This window comes from Micropterus dolomieu, linkage group LG02, assembly GCF_021292245.1.
Source record: "Micropterus dolomieu isolate WLL.071019.BEF.003 ecotype Adirondacks linkage group LG02, ASM2129224v1, whole genome shotgun sequence".
Lineage (NCBI taxonomy): Eukaryota > Metazoa > Chordata > Actinopteri > Centrarchiformes > Centrarchidae > Micropterus > Micropterus dolomieu.
The window spans coordinates 16,634,477-16,653,867 of NC_060151.1; the positions used below are offsets into that span (position 1 = coordinate 16,634,477).

A 19,391-nucleotide genomic window follows, 5' to 3' on the forward strand; every position below is an offset into this window, starting at 1 on the left:
TCCAGTACAGCTGTTCTTGATCCACTGCTGCCATTCCTTCCCACAGGCAAAGTCATCCTTTCAACCCCCTCAGAAATTAATGCATATATAACTAAAGAGCTACAGACAAACTGCAGCTGCTACAACTAGCCCCCTCGGATGTGTGCATGTTTGTGTGGTTGTGTGCACAGGAGCCTTGTCCCTCGTTACTGGTACTGCATAAAAGCAAAGCACCTAGATCATATGGACTCCATCTATACTTGACAAAGAAATACAGCCCACACTATCTAGTGTACAAAGAACAGTGCACCTCATATATTCAATCTCACCCTCAAACAGAGTGAGACAATGGTCACTGTTGCATTATGTAATGTGTCTGCTGTCACATCACCCAGAGGCCACTACAACAGGACTTTCTCTTTGACTAGCACTAGAAGTCACTGCTGGATGGGCCTGGATCAAATGTGCGTATCCCTGTCTGTGTGTGTCTGTGAAAACTCTGGGCCTATGTGGGTGTAAGAGAGAAAATGCAACGCTATTGAAAGATGTATTGTGGACACAAGGGAACTAACTCAAAGCTATGGTCTTGTGCAAGTTTGAGGGATAGAAATATACAAATAAAGACTTAGTGAGGAGAAAATAGGAGAGAGTTATAGTTATAGTTAGTATATGTAGCCCCATGTATAAGCATGAGACATGAACACTAATTTATAGATGTGTGTGTGCGTGCATGTATGAGTGCGCGTGCATGGCAGCATTCAGCAGGCAGAAAGACAGGAAGCACTGCTGTGGGGAGCAGGAACAGCGGTGCTGATCAAAGCCCAGGCGGGTGACACTATGGGCGGAGTGCCATTGTTTATTCACCAGCCACCTCTCCCTTTTGGCAGGGCGAGGTGAGCATGTGTGCTCATGTATGTGTGTGTGGAGACAGAGTTTGAAAAAGAAAGAGTTCGAAGATACAAAGCTGGAAAGATAGTGTGTGTGTGTGTGTGTGTGTGAGTGTGAGTGTGTGTGTGTGTGTGTGTGTGTGCGTGCGCCTGTGTGCGCCTGTGTGCGAGAGAGAGACAGAAGAGACAAGGCCAGTGTGGGTGTGTGTGTCTTTGTACCTTTCTCTTGGCAGGCTAATGTGGGCTTGAGTTCTGTCAGATTTGGCAGCTGCACATTTCAGGCACACACACACACTCTCGCACACACACACAAAAACACTGCCTGCGCGCATGGCCCCACAAACACACACCATGTACTCAAGTAATCCCAATAACCTCACTGTTAAACTTCACATTCACCTCAAGCCCCTGTGTTTCATCAAACAAAAAATCCATCCACAAATGGAGACCCTTTACCAAGATGCCACATGTAGGGAAACAGATGACATGAGGAAGTGAATAATCCACTAACCCAAATGCTGGCTAGGTCCCAGTGCGCTACACTAGCTTCCTCTATATTGGTTCCCATTCCCTTCACCTGATATGAATAGACTGAACAGATGAAAGCAAATACAACTTTCATCTTGCTTTCACCTTCCACAGTCCTTTGACACAGGCCTGCTTCCAATGCATTAAAACTGCCCACTCCTGCCTTGCACACAGTTATGAGATAACTGGTAACCTAAATATAACTGACTACAACACCACATAAGAGATCACTCATTGGAAACAAAGGCAGGATGTAAAGTGAACCGTTGGAAGGGGAATTTACAAAACCTAAGCTTCTCTTTATTTACTATCCAGTGTTTGACACTGAAACTTCCTGTTCCTGATGGATGGATGTGTTTATGTTACATCCACTAGCATACTGTTGAATATCACAACATGCAGTCTATAAATGAACCAGAAAACCATAACAATGACCAAAAAGTGGCTAAAACCTGCAGAGTTTGGCTCAATAGTACAAAAAGCCCTTTCACATTAAAGAAAGAGTCATTTCTTACAATGTTAATGTAAACAAAAATCTAATTACTCTTTCATTTCACATCACATAACATCAGAAGGCCAAAACACAGGACAGGAGAATCGCACTAAAAAAACCTGTGCAGTTTGCAACACACACTTTGATATTTAGTCATTTGCTATTCAAACAGAGTAGGGCCAAAATTCTGCAGCTAGTGTCCCAGTCTGTGACAACACCCGCCAAACAGGCACACACACTCAAGCACAAAAATACTCCTCCACCTAAATGTCACCTATACAAAAAAACTTCCAGATAATGAGCATACTTAACTGCACTACTGTTACTCTAAAAAAAGGGGTTTACGAGATAAAAAAGGTCCCTGCAGTTAACACCCACATTTAAGAAGTCACAAGTACAGTAGAGCCACAGGGAGCTAAATTCAGGCTAGAAATGGCAGAACGGGGCTGGCGAGGAAAAAAGAAAAAAAGGGACATCTGATCTGGTGCGGCGTGCATTTAGAACAACTGTTTTGGGATTATCTCGACTCAAATGCACGGCTAACTTTGATGTTATTTTCTTCCCCTCCCATTGTCTGAAGCCCCTCGCTCTCTTCATAATCCAAGCCCTTTGAAGTGAGCAGCATGGAAACAATGTCAGCAGGCGACACACTCCCTCCGATGGCCCACTGACAGCTCTCCGCCATTTCTCCCCCCCCCCCCCCCCCCCCCCCCCCCCCCTTTCTTCCCCTGTCCTTTGCTGTCTCAATCCTCAAACTTTCTCAATCATTTTGTTGGTTTTATCTCTCTTTCTTCTCCTTCACTGTTTACCATCCCAACCTTCTCCTCTCCGAGTCCCTTTACTTTCATGTTTACACCAACTCTTTTTCTGTTATAATCTGTCCTTCTATTTGCTGTGTGACCAATCTTATCTTCCTCTCCCTCATTGATTGTCTTCTTCCCCTCATGTCTGGCCTTTAATAAGCAACCATTAATTGGAGTCACATTAGTGGGTGGTTAATACAGGGCATCATAATAATGAGGACACAGATAATGGAAACCTTTTGTCTGCTCCCAACATAGATGCTAAGACCTGTGTCTTGAAAGCAGGGGAGACAGCATGTGACTGTTCTGTCATGGTGCAGTTACAAATATACCAAAGCTACAAAATGAGCCAGAGTCAGTCTCACCAACTCACCCTAAAAGTGACACTTAAGTTCCCCATGGGACGCCATGAGATAATGACAAACATTTCATGGAAATTATAGTAAATAAGGGATTAATTATTGTGTAATCTGTATGTAACTGAATTATAGAATAATGTTTGTGGTTTTGTCCTCCATTTAGACAACAAGCAAAGATTGTGAATGGATAACTACTCCTTTCAGTGAAACAGGAACATAAAATTTATTAAATTAGTTGCTCATGACTGAACACTGGGTGACACTTTAATGCCTCATGCAGACTACACGACTTTAAGCGTTGGCCGATCGCCGTGCTGTTCACACTACACAACTTGCTGTCTTGTGATGGGAGTCTTAAAGTCGTTGTGGCGTTCACACTACGTGACTTATCGGTGACAGGGGATCACACACTACACGAGCTGACAACGGCTGTGTCACCCGACGCTGGTCTCCAAATCACGTTTTGTCAACAAAACACATGTGAAATGGTAAACGGGAAATGACGCGAACCTACACATGAAACAGCTGCTGTTTGTTATTATTAAGATACCAATTTTAAAGACAAAAAATCTGGTTGAAAGAATGGATTAGCACACGCAGGTAGCAGGGATTGTCTGAGCTACAGAGAGAGCTGGAGGGGAGTAAAAAGTGTTTTGCGGTGAAAAAGTAGCTGCCTGCTCTCATTGGCTGAATGTGGATGTCGAGTCGGCCGACTCCTCCAGATATTTGGCATGCTAGATATCTGTCAGACGTCGGCGATGTGTCAGAAATGTGTCGGGGAACCGTTTTGACGCGTCGTTGAGTACTTCACATATAATGACTGGCGACCGCTGATTTACTCCTGATCACAGCCGGACGGTCGCCGAGCTCACAGAGCGGGAAATTGGGATAAAAATCGTGTAGTGTGAAATGTAGTGTGAATCATGTAGTGTGAAACTTTTTGTGTCACTTAAGCATAAAAAAGTCAGCAGCTCATCTTCTACAGTGCTTTGCATGTGTGAGGTTCCCACTGGAAATGACTTCCTGCAGCTTTTTTGATCATAATCTGAACACATTGTCACAGTGAATGTGTTTGTATATGAAATGAGTAAAAAGATGGATTCTGAAAAGATCTGTAGTTTATTATAAGCCATCAGCCTTCATTGTCAATACTTTATCAATAGGAAAAGAAATCTGGACATTTCAGACCATTCTAGGTGTGGGGCAGTGCTGGGACTAACCATTTCAGTGCAAACTGGCCGCTTTAGGAGAAAACTCAGGTCTGAGCAAGGGGGGCCTGGGCTACCAGGGCCTGGAAGGAGAGGAAATCTAAAGGGAGGCTCACAGACCTGCCTTCTTACTATATGAGGCAGCTGCAACCACAGACAGACAAGGTTGTGTTTGGAAACATGTCCTGATTCCAGACACAACAACTCTTTATTTAGTGTGCCACACCCAATCAACTGGCACTGTGTCCCAGTCTGGTTGCTAGGGCAAGAGGCAGAATATAAAAGGTCCTGTGAGTCCAAAAGAGAAATCTGCATGCAGGAGGATGAAGATCATGGAAAAGAACGGACAAAATTAACAAAAAATATCATTTTATCTACACATTTTTAAAGAGTTTTTAAAAGAGACAGTTATAGGCAGGAGTGTTTAAAGCTTCAGTTTTCCTGAATTATCTATGGCACGTTAAATGAATGACCACTTGTTCTAATCTAGTATCTAGTCCAATTATTCAAAGTCAAACATGGACAAAGACATTTTTCATCTCTAATCTCTAGATTTTTATCTGTTATTAAAGTTTAAAGGACAGGTTTTAAGAAATAAACATAAGTGAGGAATAAAAGTGTTGATGCTAAAAAAAGACTGTAAAACTGTAAAAGAGAATTACAGTAATGATACAGTGAGGCTCTGACTTAAGAAGTGGGGTGCAGCAGACAGATTTATAAGCTTCAGCCAGACATAGAGCACAAAAGCCACTTAAAGACACTATGGAGTTTGCAACTAACCATAAAAATGACAGAGCATATGCATACATGCTGCGACCGTGCTTTAACAAAAGAAAACCGACCCGTGTCTACTCTGTAAAAGTCAAATCCAGACAAGGCTTTTTTCAGAATGTAGTTTACTGACTATTTCCCCGAGTCTAACGGCTTGCCTGCAGGTGAACACTACAGAGACCGGTGATAGGACGGGGAGTATATAAGATTGTGGGGAGGTTAAGAAGATAGGAAGATAAGATAAACAGATAAAATGGCAGATACTAAGACCAACGGTATAGCTTTTAATCCCCTCCATTATAGTATATATATAATACATAGTGTATTTACGTGTCCTGAAGCAAGAAGAGTTAAGTAAAAAAAAAAAAAGTCAGGAATGCTCAAACTTTGTAATTAAGTGAGTGGTCTCCTAAGTGCCCAAAACTGACCTTGTTGGCCTGATCGGCGTGGTGAGTTATTGTCCTCCTCTCTGCATCCCATCGAGCATTGGTCTCCTCCAACTGCTTCTCCATTGTTTGCTGCAGACGAACAACCTCCTCTTTTGAGTCACATACAGATGTCTGTAGCTCCGCAATTAACTATAGGTGAGAAAAAAAAAATGGATGTTTGATTGATCCTCATGTGTGTCAGGGATCGACAGAAAATCAGCACACGTGGCAGACTGATCAAACCGTGTTGTATTCACTTGTCAGTGAGTAAATAAAAAGATAAGTTTTTTTCCTGTGCATACATTACTTATACATTAAATACATTTTTTCTATGCTTATACTTGAAACAAGTGATCCAGTAGAGAGAAAACCTGTTGCCAGATGCAAATGTGTTCCCTAAACAAAATGCTGATCTCACTGGTTTCTCAAAATGACTTGTGTAAGATGGAAAAAGCATTTTTGTCATGGATTTCGATGGCAGTAACAATCACCTTGAAACACTGCTTTTCCCAGAGTCTCGTGTTTTGTGTCTTTTTTGAGACGAGACAGAAGACACAGAGAAAGCAGAGAGAAAGAGAGGAGTGAAAAAAAAAACATACAGGAAGGAAAAATAACTTCCTTTTTGAAGAGCAGAATGACTTTGTGTTGGTGAACTTGCGGTGCACACCAAGATGAAAAGGAACTGCCTCAGCTTTGAAATCCTCCAGTCAAAATTAACATTCTATTTAAGCCACTGTCAGGGAAAGACAGAGGAAAGATGAGAGAAAGTAAAAGAGAGAGGGAAAGGAAGGGAGAGAGGGGGGAAAGAGAGAGAGAGGTGGGGGCGGTGGGCAGTGCTGCTGCTAGCTTTGGGTTAGACAGATAATTGTTTACCGTGTTCAAACTCTGGAGGACTAGCCCTGCTGGAATCTGCACATTGTGTGGGAGTATGGGAGTTACAGTGATGCGGGTCGACCACAGATAGAGAGAGAGAGACGGAGGGAGAGAGAGATGAGAGGGAGATTAGGCTTATTCTGTCAGTGGGAAAGCCACATGAAAGCAACAAATGGCACATTATTATGGGAACATCATTTCTGGGCGTAATAATTATTTTGCAATATGGATCCCCTGCATCTGCTGGTCTTCAGCCTCAGGCGCTGGTGGCACTCTAAACCAGTCAACTCAGATGTCTGTCTTGTTATTCCTGTACATATACACTCCGCCACAGCACCTTTTTTCTCTGTCTGATAGCAAGCCAGGCCCTTTTAAGTCTGTAAATGGTCTGGTTGGCCAGCCTGCTAGTATCTCTGTTCAGGGCTAAAGGCCGGCTTACCTCTCCATGAACCTGAGGTAAAAAGGGAGAGAAATGAGCAGGCCTGGTGTTGATTCACCTGCTTGTTGACAGAAATGTGACTAATAAAACGATGGCCACCATAGAAAAGGGGATGTTTTGCGATTTTACATGAAAAGAAAACACTTTTTGGCTGTTGTTGAAATAGTGCAGCCCGGTTCTAGACCTGCTGCACACATCTCTGACTTGTTCAGTGAGGTGAAAACAAAATGGCAATTGACAGAAAATGCTTTAGACAATTCAAAGTGTCATATACCAAAAATTTGGAACCGAAATGGTAAGTCAGTTAATCAATTAGTTGACATTTACAATATATAGTAATTGATTATTCAAGAAACTAATTTGCAGACTTATCTACTAAAAATCACTTATGATCAGCCAGACATTAAAATATTAAGAAGGTAAATTATTTTATGGTTTAAGTGGATGGCACACATATACATGAACTTTTACTTACACCTGCATTAGATGATTTTTTGGCCACTTAGGGGCAGCACAGCAAGCTGCAAATATATCATCACCTTGTAGAGTTGGAGCAACACCAGAATTCATTTAGAGTTTAGTTTCTGATGCTCTGTTTTGATGTCCACCAACTCCTGAGGGAAATATCTGGCTCGCTAGCAGCTACATGCTCCCCCTATGTTCACGAGCTAGTTGTTAGCTTTGTCTTGCTGCTATTAGACAGAGCTTTATCACTGAAAACAGCTGCTATGTCTGGAAACGACACTGATGAGAGCAGCGAGAGTGAACCAGAACACTAATGCTGTGGGTCGTAAAACCAAACCAAAACAATGATAAACTAAAAAATGAAACCCACCCAGTAGAGCTGAGTAGAGCTCTAGAGTCGGGTGATGATTCTCTGTGGGTTTGACACTCGTTCAGACTACATATGGACATTGAGCCATAGTTAATGTAAAAGTATTATTGCAACTTCAACAAGGATCAATATAGATAATAACCTGAAATGTAAACAGTCAAGGATGGTACATTACTATTTTAAAGCATCTTTTAAGAAGTGAGAATTTATCAAAAGGAATAAACAGTGAAACTATTTGGTTAATACATGCCTATGAGGTCACATGTGAAGACTGTGAAATTTAACAACCAGTGGTGGGCGAAGAAAAAATGAGTGACATTTGCATATGGAGTGAACTTCAACCTCTTTCTTCCAGAACATGGTACTTCTCATGCCCCGTGCCTCCCGTGGCAAATTCCCTCCACCTCCTACCTACTCCCACAGATGATGGTCAGAGATAAAGTAATGATCTCCCACCAGTAGTACCACAGCTACCACCCACTGTAGACTGGTCATTAAGTGGGGGAAGAGAGCACAGTCCCGTTCAGTTCACAGGTCACCCGGGAGGACCACTCACAGCTAGAGACGCTTTACACATAGGATTGGAGAGACACTAATTAGGAGAGTCTGTGTTTGTGTGTCTGTGTGTGTATGAGAAAGACAGAGAAAGAGAGACAAAAGCAAAGATGTAACATGCAAGAGAAATGGATGTGTGTGTGTGTGCCTGCACATAAACTTATGCCCTTACGTGGTGCGTCCCCATTCCCTTTAGGATAATTTATGGCGAGGTGTGTTTTTAATTGGGCTATTAGCCATGCAGCTGAGCTCAAGAGCGATGCCCCCTGTCAGACACGAAGGGGTTAACAACTGGGGTTAGCCTTTGAGGTTCAAAGGCCTCTTGTTTACACTTGAGTGAGTTGCCCCAAAGGGAGGGTTCCACTTTTACCTTTTAAAACAAAGCCGTCCAAACCCACGACAAAAACCCCTTATTAATCACGCATATTAATATGTTTGCAATGATTAAAAAAAAAAAAAAAAAAACACACTTTCAGCATAAACCTCTGTCTAACAACACACTTCAACAAAAGGTGTTGAATTCTGCGCACAGGGACTGCTCTTTACAGTCAGAAGAGTGTTGTTTGTTGAACCTTCGCCAGCTTTGTGTCCCCAAAACAGAGGATTAATGACTTATTGCTTTGTCTGCGGTGGTGTGTGGCAACGCACAGACAAAGCGGGCAAACACGGCTGAACTTTCGCACAGCATCCGACTTCTTTTGAAGTAGAGCATTGTGTAACCTAATAAGCTACCGTTCTCTCACAACATCTGCTTGTCAACCCCACTTTCAACTCTGTGCCTTTGCCAGCCAACCCAAAATGGAGGGATTTAAAAAAAAAAAAAAAAAATAGAAAGAAAGAAAAACAACAACCCCCTCCTCCTCCCTTTGAATCTCCTCTTTGGGTAACAAGGTGCAATTACAGCCAAATGATTGTGATATTTTACCCTGCTACATAATCAAGAAAAAAACTCTTTTCTTTTGTAACATAAACACTACTTAGGGTGTTTTGGATCTTTTTAACTGGTTAGGTAAAAACAGCCTGAACTTTTGAAGTCATTTTGTTGAGTGACAAGAGTGTGTCCTGGGAAGTTATATTTACCCGGATAGAGACAAGAATTACCTCAGTGCTAACTGGGCTCAGTCAGAGGAGACAAGAAGTAATGTTAAACATAAGGCCCTCCGCTGGAAGTGTATGAAAGGAGGAGGAGAAACAAGTATGGATATGGAATAAAGCAGTATTAGAGGGCAGGCAAGAGAAAAAGGAGGAGAGAATACTAGTGAAAGTAAACGGACAAAGGACAAATGTGACACTTTAAGCGTGATAAATATAACTGACGATTAACGGATGTTTTAAGGTCGATTCATACTTCTGCTTCAAGAAGTTGCAGAGGCTCTAATGAAATAATTACATTACGCGTCAGGGCTAACTTCTCCTTTAAAGTAGTTAGACAAATGTTCATTTTCTGATCTAACTAGCAAAGCCATTTCCAGTACAAACCTTCCCTCCAAATTACTAAAAAAATTTATACAATTAATACATGACACTGAGACTGGTAATATGACAAACTGATTTAGTGTTACAGTGGTGCTACGGTTATCACAGGGCTAAACTGACTGTAACTACAAACTATAAATCATTTCCAACACTAAATATAACAACTCAGCGGAGAAGCATAAATCTGGATGCAGCCCCTTCAATATACAGCCCACAGCAGTCCAACGTCAATCTCTCACAGAACAAGTGGGCACTGCAAAGTGGCGAATACAAGGTAGATCAAACAATGTGTGGATTTTGAAGCAGCGGGAATTGATTTTTGTCCACTTGTGGCATTTATATATTAACCTAATGCTGCAATTCAGGAGACACTGAGGAACATTAGTATTCATTTGGAGTCGGGTTTCTGGCCACCTGAGAAATCTATGTCTAATATTTACTCTCCTTGCTCACTCCGAGCGACACCATTCACATTATAGGTAGGTATTTGATTCACTGTTATATAAAAATATTGATTACTTTAGGTTTAAGGGAATCATTTGTATTATTTATTACCAGAACATACTTTACAGAGAAGAGTTACCTTTACGTGTTGTGGTGGCACTTAAAAGAATTTCAAAAAGAGTGAGCTGTCTTTCAGAGTTTATAGCAATATTCACATATTTGCAAATGGACCTCTGAGCTCGCTAGGCTTGGGGATACTGAAGTTCAGATGAAGGTACTTACACATATTCTCAGCCTTGGTAGGTGTCCTTAAACACACAGTGTTTTGTCTATAGATTCACAACCTTATGTCTAGAGAGTCTCTTTCTGCCTATGTCTGCTGGGCATCAAGAGTTGCTGTTAGGATTGGCTGGGAAGCCGAAGGCTGAATTCCACGGTAAGCAGAGAAAAAGACAAGGCTATAGGCAGTATTCTGTCTAATATGACAGTATAAAGAAAATAATGTTTTAAACTGCCAACACATTATGAAAACTGATAACCTCTCCTGAATTCACACAATTCGGTTCAAGCTGCATAGGAGAGCTAACACCTCTGGACACAGGGATTTTTCATTTGATTTATTAGGATCCCAATTAGCTGATGCAAAAAATGCATCCGCTACTCTTCCTGGGGTCCACACAAAAAGTAAGTATGTGCATATATGCTTGAGGGTAAAGGGCAAGCTGGCTTGCGGGGGGGGGGGTTCAAGAGAGTGTGTGTGTTCATGTGTGCTACCTCACCTCTCCCATCAGTACATTTGTCCCACCCTTCAAGCAGTTCAGTGGAAAAAGAGCAGTATAAAATGAAAGAGAGGGGGAAAAGGGTAGAAGAGAAACTGATTACCTGGGCAGACTTGGCAAGCTTCTGACTGTACTCCTTCTCAATCTGCTTCAACCTGCTGTTGGTCTGCAACAAGAAGGGAGAGGGGAGTGTGAGAAAGAGATATGCAGACAGACAGATAGAGAGACACAAAGAGAGAGAGTTGTGAAATTGAATCTTCTGTTAGGAAGTGCACACGCTACCCTCCATGCTTACACACACACACACACACACACACAGATACACACTCATGTTGACCTCTGCCTCTTGGCAGCGTGTCCCCGCGGCGTAGGCCTGTGGCCCCTTGGCACAGCGCCAGTCCCAACGTTCATGTGTGCCAGCAGGTAGTGACGGGCATGGTGCACAGTGGGCACCACTCCCCTTTGATCTCCTGCCAACAATTCATCACTTAACAAGGAGGAGGGGGGCAGGGGGAATTAAAATGTTGCTGCCAATTAGCTATAGGGAGAAAAAAAAAAAAAGAGATGATCGGGAGAAGCTGGGAGACACAACGTGGTGGAGACAGAATAGGAGTGAATGGACATTGTTGTTAGGAGTTTATTGAGCGGCGCTTGTCTCTTTGTTATCGGTTGTTTCTCTATGGGAAGCTAGCCAGCTGGAAGCAAAGACTGCGAGTGTCTAATACAAGATCTGCCTCCGTTCGCCTAGCTGTGTTGTGATGCCAGAGTTTCAATGAGAGGCTGAACAGTGGAGTGCGATAATTAGGTGTGAAGTGCTGGAATTCGATGGGGATGTCAATAGCTGCCTGTAAGCACAGTGACAAGGTCTATACAAGCACTGTAGAAAGACTTATGCTAAATTAATGGGGCATATAGGTCTTCATTTCCAAAGGCAGGTAAGTCTATTCAAGTTTTAAACTCATGTCTGAAAGTATAAAGTACAGTATATTTATATTTTTCAGATTCTTCTGCTATTATTTTGAAAACATCTCATCATTCATAACACTGCTTGGCACATCACAGCTGTCTTAATTGCCAGGTACTTGTATTTACTGTATACAACATCATTGTGCTCTTCTATTTTGCATCACAACATGCCAGTCACTATTTGTTGATATACATTTTCCCAATGGTAAGAAACTCTAAAAACCTGCTCTCTATACCCCAGTAAAGACTACAGGAGTTTTAAAAACCTAAATCATTTTGTAAATAATGCCGCATCACACACTACAGGATACCACCTCATGTGGTCTCATGGGGTGACAATTTGCTGTGGTAATACTTTGCAGGGTGAAAAAAAACAAAAAGCACAAGTCTGGATGAGAAAATGGTAGGGGAGACGCGGTAAACACAGGTTGTCTATTCTTTAGGGAGAACTGGAGGTGAGATTTAAACTTGCAGTGCAGAAATTTTGTCTCCCCCTTTTGTTAGTGAGAGTAATTACACAACACTGTTGACGTGCTTATGAAATAAAGACTCCGAGTTGCTGCGGTGGCTACGGTTGCTCCCTCCTTCAGCTCTGGCAAACCAACCATTGCTGGCATAAAACACATCACTACTGGAGTGCTAGCGCGGGAATGTCGACACAGACTTCAGATTTAAAACAGAGGGATTTACCTGGTGGTGATAGGTTTCATCAGCATTGTATTAAATTGTTACCAAATAGCTTGAATGTAACAGACATTGATTTTATATGAAAAAGTCCCACACTCCGACTTTAACTGTCAGTTTTAATATCTGTCAACAGCAGGATGCTAGCTAACATTAGTCCCAAGGGCTCCAACGTTAGTTAGTTGTACTGACCCAATCATCTAGATTTAACTCCAAAATATCAAACATGTTTGAGATCGTCGGAGCGGCCCGAGAAGTCTATGAGCAGTTTCGGAGGTTAAAGACTGGATCTGTAAACTGCTCACATTACCAGATCTTCAGGCTGAACATCATTACCAACCAAGGTCTCGCAATGCCATTGATGTGATGAGCTACAAAGTATAACACATGTATTCTTTTTAATTCTTGAAAAAGTCCTGTTTATCGAAGAAATGGGACGTATAAAAACACCTTCCATTCAGAAATATATTTAGAAAATTATTTTAAAATGCAGTAAACCTGATTTATACAGGTAAAAAACACCAACATGAGACAGACAGACAGACAGACAGACAGACAGACAAACGCACGCAACTCTTGTCCTGGCAGCCACTGACAGACAGACAACTCACTAACAAACACTGTTTCATTGAACGCATCCCTCGAGCCATCAACACCTGAGCATTGGACCCTATCCAAATACTTCCTGACAAACACCGCCGTCCTGCTCTGAGCGGACACGCCTGTCACCACGGAAACACAGAGCCATCACCAAGGATACTGGCCTGTCTTCGTGCGCCAGGACTCTGAGTGGCAGCCCGCCCGTCCCTAGGGGCCCTATAGCAGCTGATGAGAGAGGGCTGGACAAAAAAGGATGAAGAAAAGAAAGAACTGTGTGTGGGAGAGGGGTGCAAATGGAGTCTTTCGATGTTTTTCTTTACAGCTGACACATTTGTCCTCCCCATCTTGACTACAGTTTAGTTAAAGTGACACTGTGGTTAAAGTTAGTATAAGATTTATTTTGATCATAACTCTAGCTCTTTTTAACAGATCACCACAAACACCACAAATATGAGGCACATCATCATAATTCTTGGATTTGATTATCTTTGTAGTCTATATTATAGCAAAGGATGAGACTTAAATATGCCTAAGTAGTGAAAATGTTGACATCAAAGTTATACATCAGCATCACCTTTGCAATTGGCTGTGAGGTAATGAGGCGTGTGTACTTTATATGACTGTGTTCACATGTGAGTGTATTCATGGAAACATATGGCCATATTGACATGCAAACAGGCTCAGATGTTTCATAAAAACATAAAGAGCTTGCTACTAGCCTATTCCTTTTACCTACAGCCGCTCGGGGGAATTCAGCAGGAAGCATTATACAACTTCATACATTATAGAGCTCAACCATCTAGACACACATTAAAAATGGCTGGAAATAGATGAAGATGTGGGTAGTACATGCAAGGAAAAATAGCCCAACAGGAGTGTGACAAATACAAAGGGAAAGTCAGCTAAATTAAAAGCCCAGCTATATATGTGTAAAGGTGTGTGTGTGTGAAAGCACTTTCAAAGAGACTACCTGTGCCCTGCCAAAGGCATTTTTGTGCTGAAGGCACTTTGAGGCTGTATCAGGCTCTTCAATCGCCTCTTAATCCTTGCTGTGTGGAGAGCGGCTTCTTTGAAGTGTGTGCGTGTTTGTGTTTGTGTGCGCGCGCATGTGTGTGTGTTAAAGAGAGTGGAAGTGGATCTGAAGGCAAGGCATGCACCGCTTACCAGAACTTAATTAATAATCTGCAGTGGGAACCAGGCCAAACACACACACACATATAGACACATAGTGATACACTAAAAAAGGGACTGACAGGAGCGTCAGAAAACAAGGTGACAACTTACTCTCTCTGACGCACGCACACATGCACACACACACTTAAAGATATGCACACAAGTGACACTTATTCAAACACAGAAAATGGACAAACAGGGTGCATGAAGGGCAAACACTTTTTATCTATAGCTGCTTGGAAGTGAAATTTGCTCAAGGTGTGCAGTCCCATTGTTTTGACTGGGCCGTTGTATTGTTGCTAAAGGAGGAAGAAACCAAAGTAAACATTTCTCAATAGAGTAATATTGCCAACACATGATAACTCCTGTGTGTGTGCGTTCAAGTCAAGAGTGTGTCGGTTTCCAATATTTTCAGAATCTGCTCCGTGCAGTCTGTAGTCCTGGACAGGATATTGCCTCCATATGGCATTTTTCTCCGATATGTTTCCAATCATCTCACATTGCTAAAGAGCAATTACGGTTTTCAGTGTCATCCTAAAGCTGAACTCTGACAAAAGATATAAAACCACTGACGCAAGGATGACGTCACGCCACACACAGAAAGGACACAATGTGAATACCGACTGACAGGTGGTTAGGTAATGGGCAGGGGTGTTTTTTAGGCACAAAACACAGTCTTTTAACAGGTGTTGGTGGTTTCACCCTGCCCACAACATGCTGTGTATTGCATACTAGGGAGCTGAATTGTGGGGTTCATTTCTCGAAACCCCCCCCCATTCAAAGACAAGCTTTTCCCTGTTGCTCCACAAAGCCTTCAGTTTTAGTGGCAGCACCATTTGTAAGCATTCAAAACAATCCTCTGTTCACTATGTATGTCTCTCACAACAATTTGAGTTCAATCTGCCAGTGAGTGGAGAGCTGGGAGATGTTATTTGCTCGTTTGTCTGTAATCATTGCTGTCTTGCTGCGCTTGCCTGTGTATCTGCGTGTGTGAGAGAGGGAGTTGGTGCTGTAATGACAAGAGGCTTTATTTCCATTTCACAGTTTGCCATCACTGCCTGTCAGTAGTGATTCTCTTAATCCCTGTTGCTCACTGTCAGTGCCGCATCACACACAGTACACAGAAATAATGCATCGTGGGCACACACAAATACAGATGCAGGCATACGCAGATAAACATACATCAAACAAACAGACAACACACTCAACATACCAAATGTTCAGTGATTAAACACTCAACCAGCCTGTTCTTGGTATCAGAAAACCAATTACATCCATTAGCATCAGTGTGAGTGGGCTTAACACCTAACCCGCATCATAAGGTCAAGAAAAACAAAGTTTGTTTGAGGCTGTGAATGGTTAATGGAGAGAGTTTAAAACCACAGAAAAAGTGTCTTATTCATGTTTGCTGTGTACAGATTTGTGTGAACTATTACACAGTCAAAGCTCTTAACTCAAGATGACTGTTAAGCTATGACAGAAGCTATTTTGCTAAATGAGATGTAACGTTTTCCCCCCCAACTGGTCATTGAACTTTTATAGAACTGTGATGAAATTCTGTCTTTCTAGTTTTCTGCCTAGGTAGACCTCACTTCCTATCTATTTATGGCTCCATCCCTAGTTTGATCAATAAGTCTGCCTGATGTTCAGATGCAAGATGATTCTGAGTTGAATTAGGAACTTAACCCAACAAAAAAAACCAGAGCCCAATATCATGGTGTCCCACTTAAAACTCCACTTCAAACCAAAGTGTAATCTATAGCGTGCAACAAGATGGGAGCTGCCTGACGCCATGTTTTAATGCGATTGAGAAAGTGTGTCGCTTCCCCTCCCTCCTCTTGGATGACTTCAAAAAGTGAGCAAGGGAGCTGTGTGATGTTTTTTTGGGACGGCAGAGCCTTTACTTTGACTCTTTCATCTGCTGGGTGACTCACTCGCTCTCACTCTCTCTCTCGCTCTCTCTCTCTGCCGCCGGGCCCGATGGTGCACTGAGGAAACCAGAAGCTCAGATAGGTCTGGGCATGCGTGCATGCTTGCAAACACATAACATATGTTCACACACAAACACGAGAACACAATCTCGAAAACGCTTTAACGTGCGTTTGTGCAGCAGCTATGATGTAAACACACACCAACAGCAGACAAATACAAATTCAGACACATAGGTCCGATATCCTGAATATCCTACACCAAACATCCTGAACTACCTCCATCGCCCCTTAAATCAGTGCCGTCACTCTGCCTCCCCCACCTCTTTTGTCTCCCAGTTTCTCTGTCAGTGTGAGGTGAATGTTGCCCTCTTTGATCATCCCTCAGACTATGTTTCTCTCCTCCTCGTCTAATCCATGACCGACTAAATAATGTGATTTGGTGTATCTCCAAATGGCAGAGGACCAACCTAATAAGTCAGCAGTGACGGGGGGGTGGGGGGGATAAGAGAGAAGAACAAGACGTGGATATGACAACAACAATGACAACAACCCCGTACCACCATCTTCTGGCTGAGAGAGAGAACAATACACATTCTTAGAGGGCCGGGATCAAAGCAAGTGTTAATGGATGGATAAAATGTTAACGTATGTACTAGAAAATGTGTATTATCTGCCTCATATGCCTGGTTTAACTCTCGGCAGTCTGAGTTTAATGTTAGGACTACTCTGTAGTTTTAGGTGGACAAACAGGTTCTTTATTGAAACTGTACGATCACTTGCTTGTGGACATTCTCCTTGTGTCAATGAAAAAAGATGCACGAAGCAACCAAGGCACCGTGTTTGAACTGTAACTTCCAACTGAAAAAGCTGTGTGCATGTTTTGCACAAAAACAAAACAAAAACATCTTGGGTGGTCTGCTCACAAGTGCACAGCTCTAAATATGGATGTGAATGCAACAAGAACACATTGAAGACACATTAAGATCCAATCAGTCAAACCACATTTAACGATGGTCAGGGAACGCATGTGAAAATGGAAAATAGTGTGAAAGCAGATGCATCTCAGGCCACATTAAAAGACTGCCTAGTCAGCTTTGTACAAAGCGCAACAAACAACAGTTGTATACAGATGCTTTTCTTTTGCCAAACAACTTAAATGAGGGTTTGAAGTGTATGCCCGAGCCGAGGTACCAAACTGCCGCTGCAATCTCCAGCTGTGTGATCACAAACAAGTTTTTTTTCCCCCCAGTTTCTCACAGATTAAATAAAATGTGAGCGGCGGGACAAAATCTGCTCACAAATGATCCATCACGACTGAATCAAGATGCAGTGTGAATATCTGGATACAAGATAATACATCTACAGAGGGCTAGCAATGCTCAGCAAATAATAGCCAACAAGTTGATCTTACTGAAACACACATTTGATCAGATGTACTGTCTACTAGTTATTTTAAGTCAAACAAATACATGAACTGAGTTAATTCGATTTTGTAGTTCATTTCTGTGTTTAGTAGAAGCTGTTTGCAATGATACCAAAGAACAGTGGCATGTATGTAGTCCTGTTATGCCCCTAGAAAATATGTTTGTCCCTTTGTTTCAGCGGCTCAGCGTAGTTTGTTTATTTTTGTAGCTGTGGCAACCTAGGACCAGTGTATGCTCGGAAACCAAAAAGAAAACTGCCATGTGGTGCCAACTGCTACGGTCATGTGTGAGCTCTCCCACCCAACAGCTTCTGAGTTGATTGCTTTTCATTCTCCCTCTTTGCTAAGGCAACGTCTGTAAGCATTTTTCATTGTGTAATGTTAAGTTATCATATATCGTGATGGCTAATTAGTTTATGCTAGGCTAAGTTAGCTCTATGTTTTATTGCTGCTAGCTCGATTGTGTTTCAATTCATATGCTACACAGCTATGTTAGCTAAGCGGTCTTTAATGATATAAATATCCTATTGTACTGTGTTACAGTTTCACAAGAGTCCCAGTAAACTTCATCAAAGTGAATCACCTGTCCTGGAGTTTTCGGGAGTGTTTAAACTGAATGGAAACGTAGCCCATGACAAGTCCTGTATCACTGACTGTCAAACAAACTGTGTTATGTCATCTGAAAGCCCTTTACAACTGCAGTGTCATGTCATAATGAGTGGAGATACACAAACGAAAGCTCCAGCTCTAGCTTGGGGACTTAACCCCATACACTGTATCTGAGCCAACCTAACTTTTAGAGGAAAAACCTCTCAAGTTGTTTGATTTGCAAAGACTACCTTCTTAAAGCAAGAGGAATTACCAGCAGGGGAACAAAAACAGACTAACTGCAAGACAGAGGCCTTCATACCTCAGCTTTCTAATGCTTAACCTGTGTGTGTGTGTACCTTTCATGTCAAGGGAGGCACACAGGGCATGGCCAGAGGGTCACTAGTGCTGTGACACAGGGAGCAGGGATTGGCTACTGCATGCCAAAAAGCTCACTGGTTCATTGGCTGATGTTTGCCTCCAGGTGGTTTTGTCACACTTGGTTAGTGTTTGATGAAATGCCCTGTGCCTTTGATCTGAAGTGAAAGTAGACATGTACACACACACACACACACACACACACACACACACACACACACACAAGTACTACAAGTACTACTTGCCTGAAAAATCATCAGAAAGTGTGGGCTTCCCCCCTGTCCCCCGCCCCTGTGTGTGTTTTTGTGAATACATACTTTTTATGCACATGGCATATACGTATGGCGACATTTACAACGGTAATTAAAAGCCATAAGAATGAGGGCACTTAAACATGGTGTATGCAGTACATGCGCAATGCGCAAACATTCACAGTACATACAACTATCAAAGTAACTTCAAAGAGCCAAGCTCTCCAGACTAAGAGAAAATATGAATACAATGTTCCAGACGTTATTCATTTCCTATCAGACCTGAGGCCTCCTGATCTTTTGTTTCACAGTATCTCGGATCTCTAGTATTGACAAGCAGGGAGTGAGTAGGACACAGCTGTGTGAGGTGAAGAGGTCCAACACAAAGACCTCTCCACAAACCAAACCTTAAGCTTATATAAATATTGCCTATTAAACACTAATTGCAAATAAGACCTGTGTTTTATATGTTACCAATCATATAGGAGTGTGCCTGTGTACGTGTGGTAAAAATCCGTGTTCCCACACTTCCTCAAAGCC

General features: G+C 42.2%; 1 protein-coding gene across 7 annotated transcripts in view; it reads right to left on the bottom strand.

Annotated features, from left to right (window-relative positions):
* The window catches only part of cep112 (centrosomal protein 112), a 104,315-nt gene that overhangs the window by 19,246 nt on the left and 65,678 nt on the right, over positions 1–19,391 (bottom strand). For 5 of the 7 annotated variants that reach the window (XR_006823370.1, XR_006823365.1, XM_046041316.1 and 2 more), the window contains 2 exons: positions 10,961–11,023; positions 5,457–5,606 (listed from right to left, as the gene is read on the bottom strand). Coding sequence is in view for 3 of the 7 variants with exons in the window: in XM_046041316.1 (XP_045897272.1) it covers positions 5,457–5,606; positions 10,961–11,023 (213 nt within the window). In the remaining 4 variants the exon portion in view is untranslated. Of the gene's footprint in view, positions 1–5,456; positions 5,607–10,960; positions 11,024–19,391 lie in introns of those variants that run through there. The other 2 variants (XR_006823367.1, XR_006823374.1) reach the window with 2 other exon arrangements.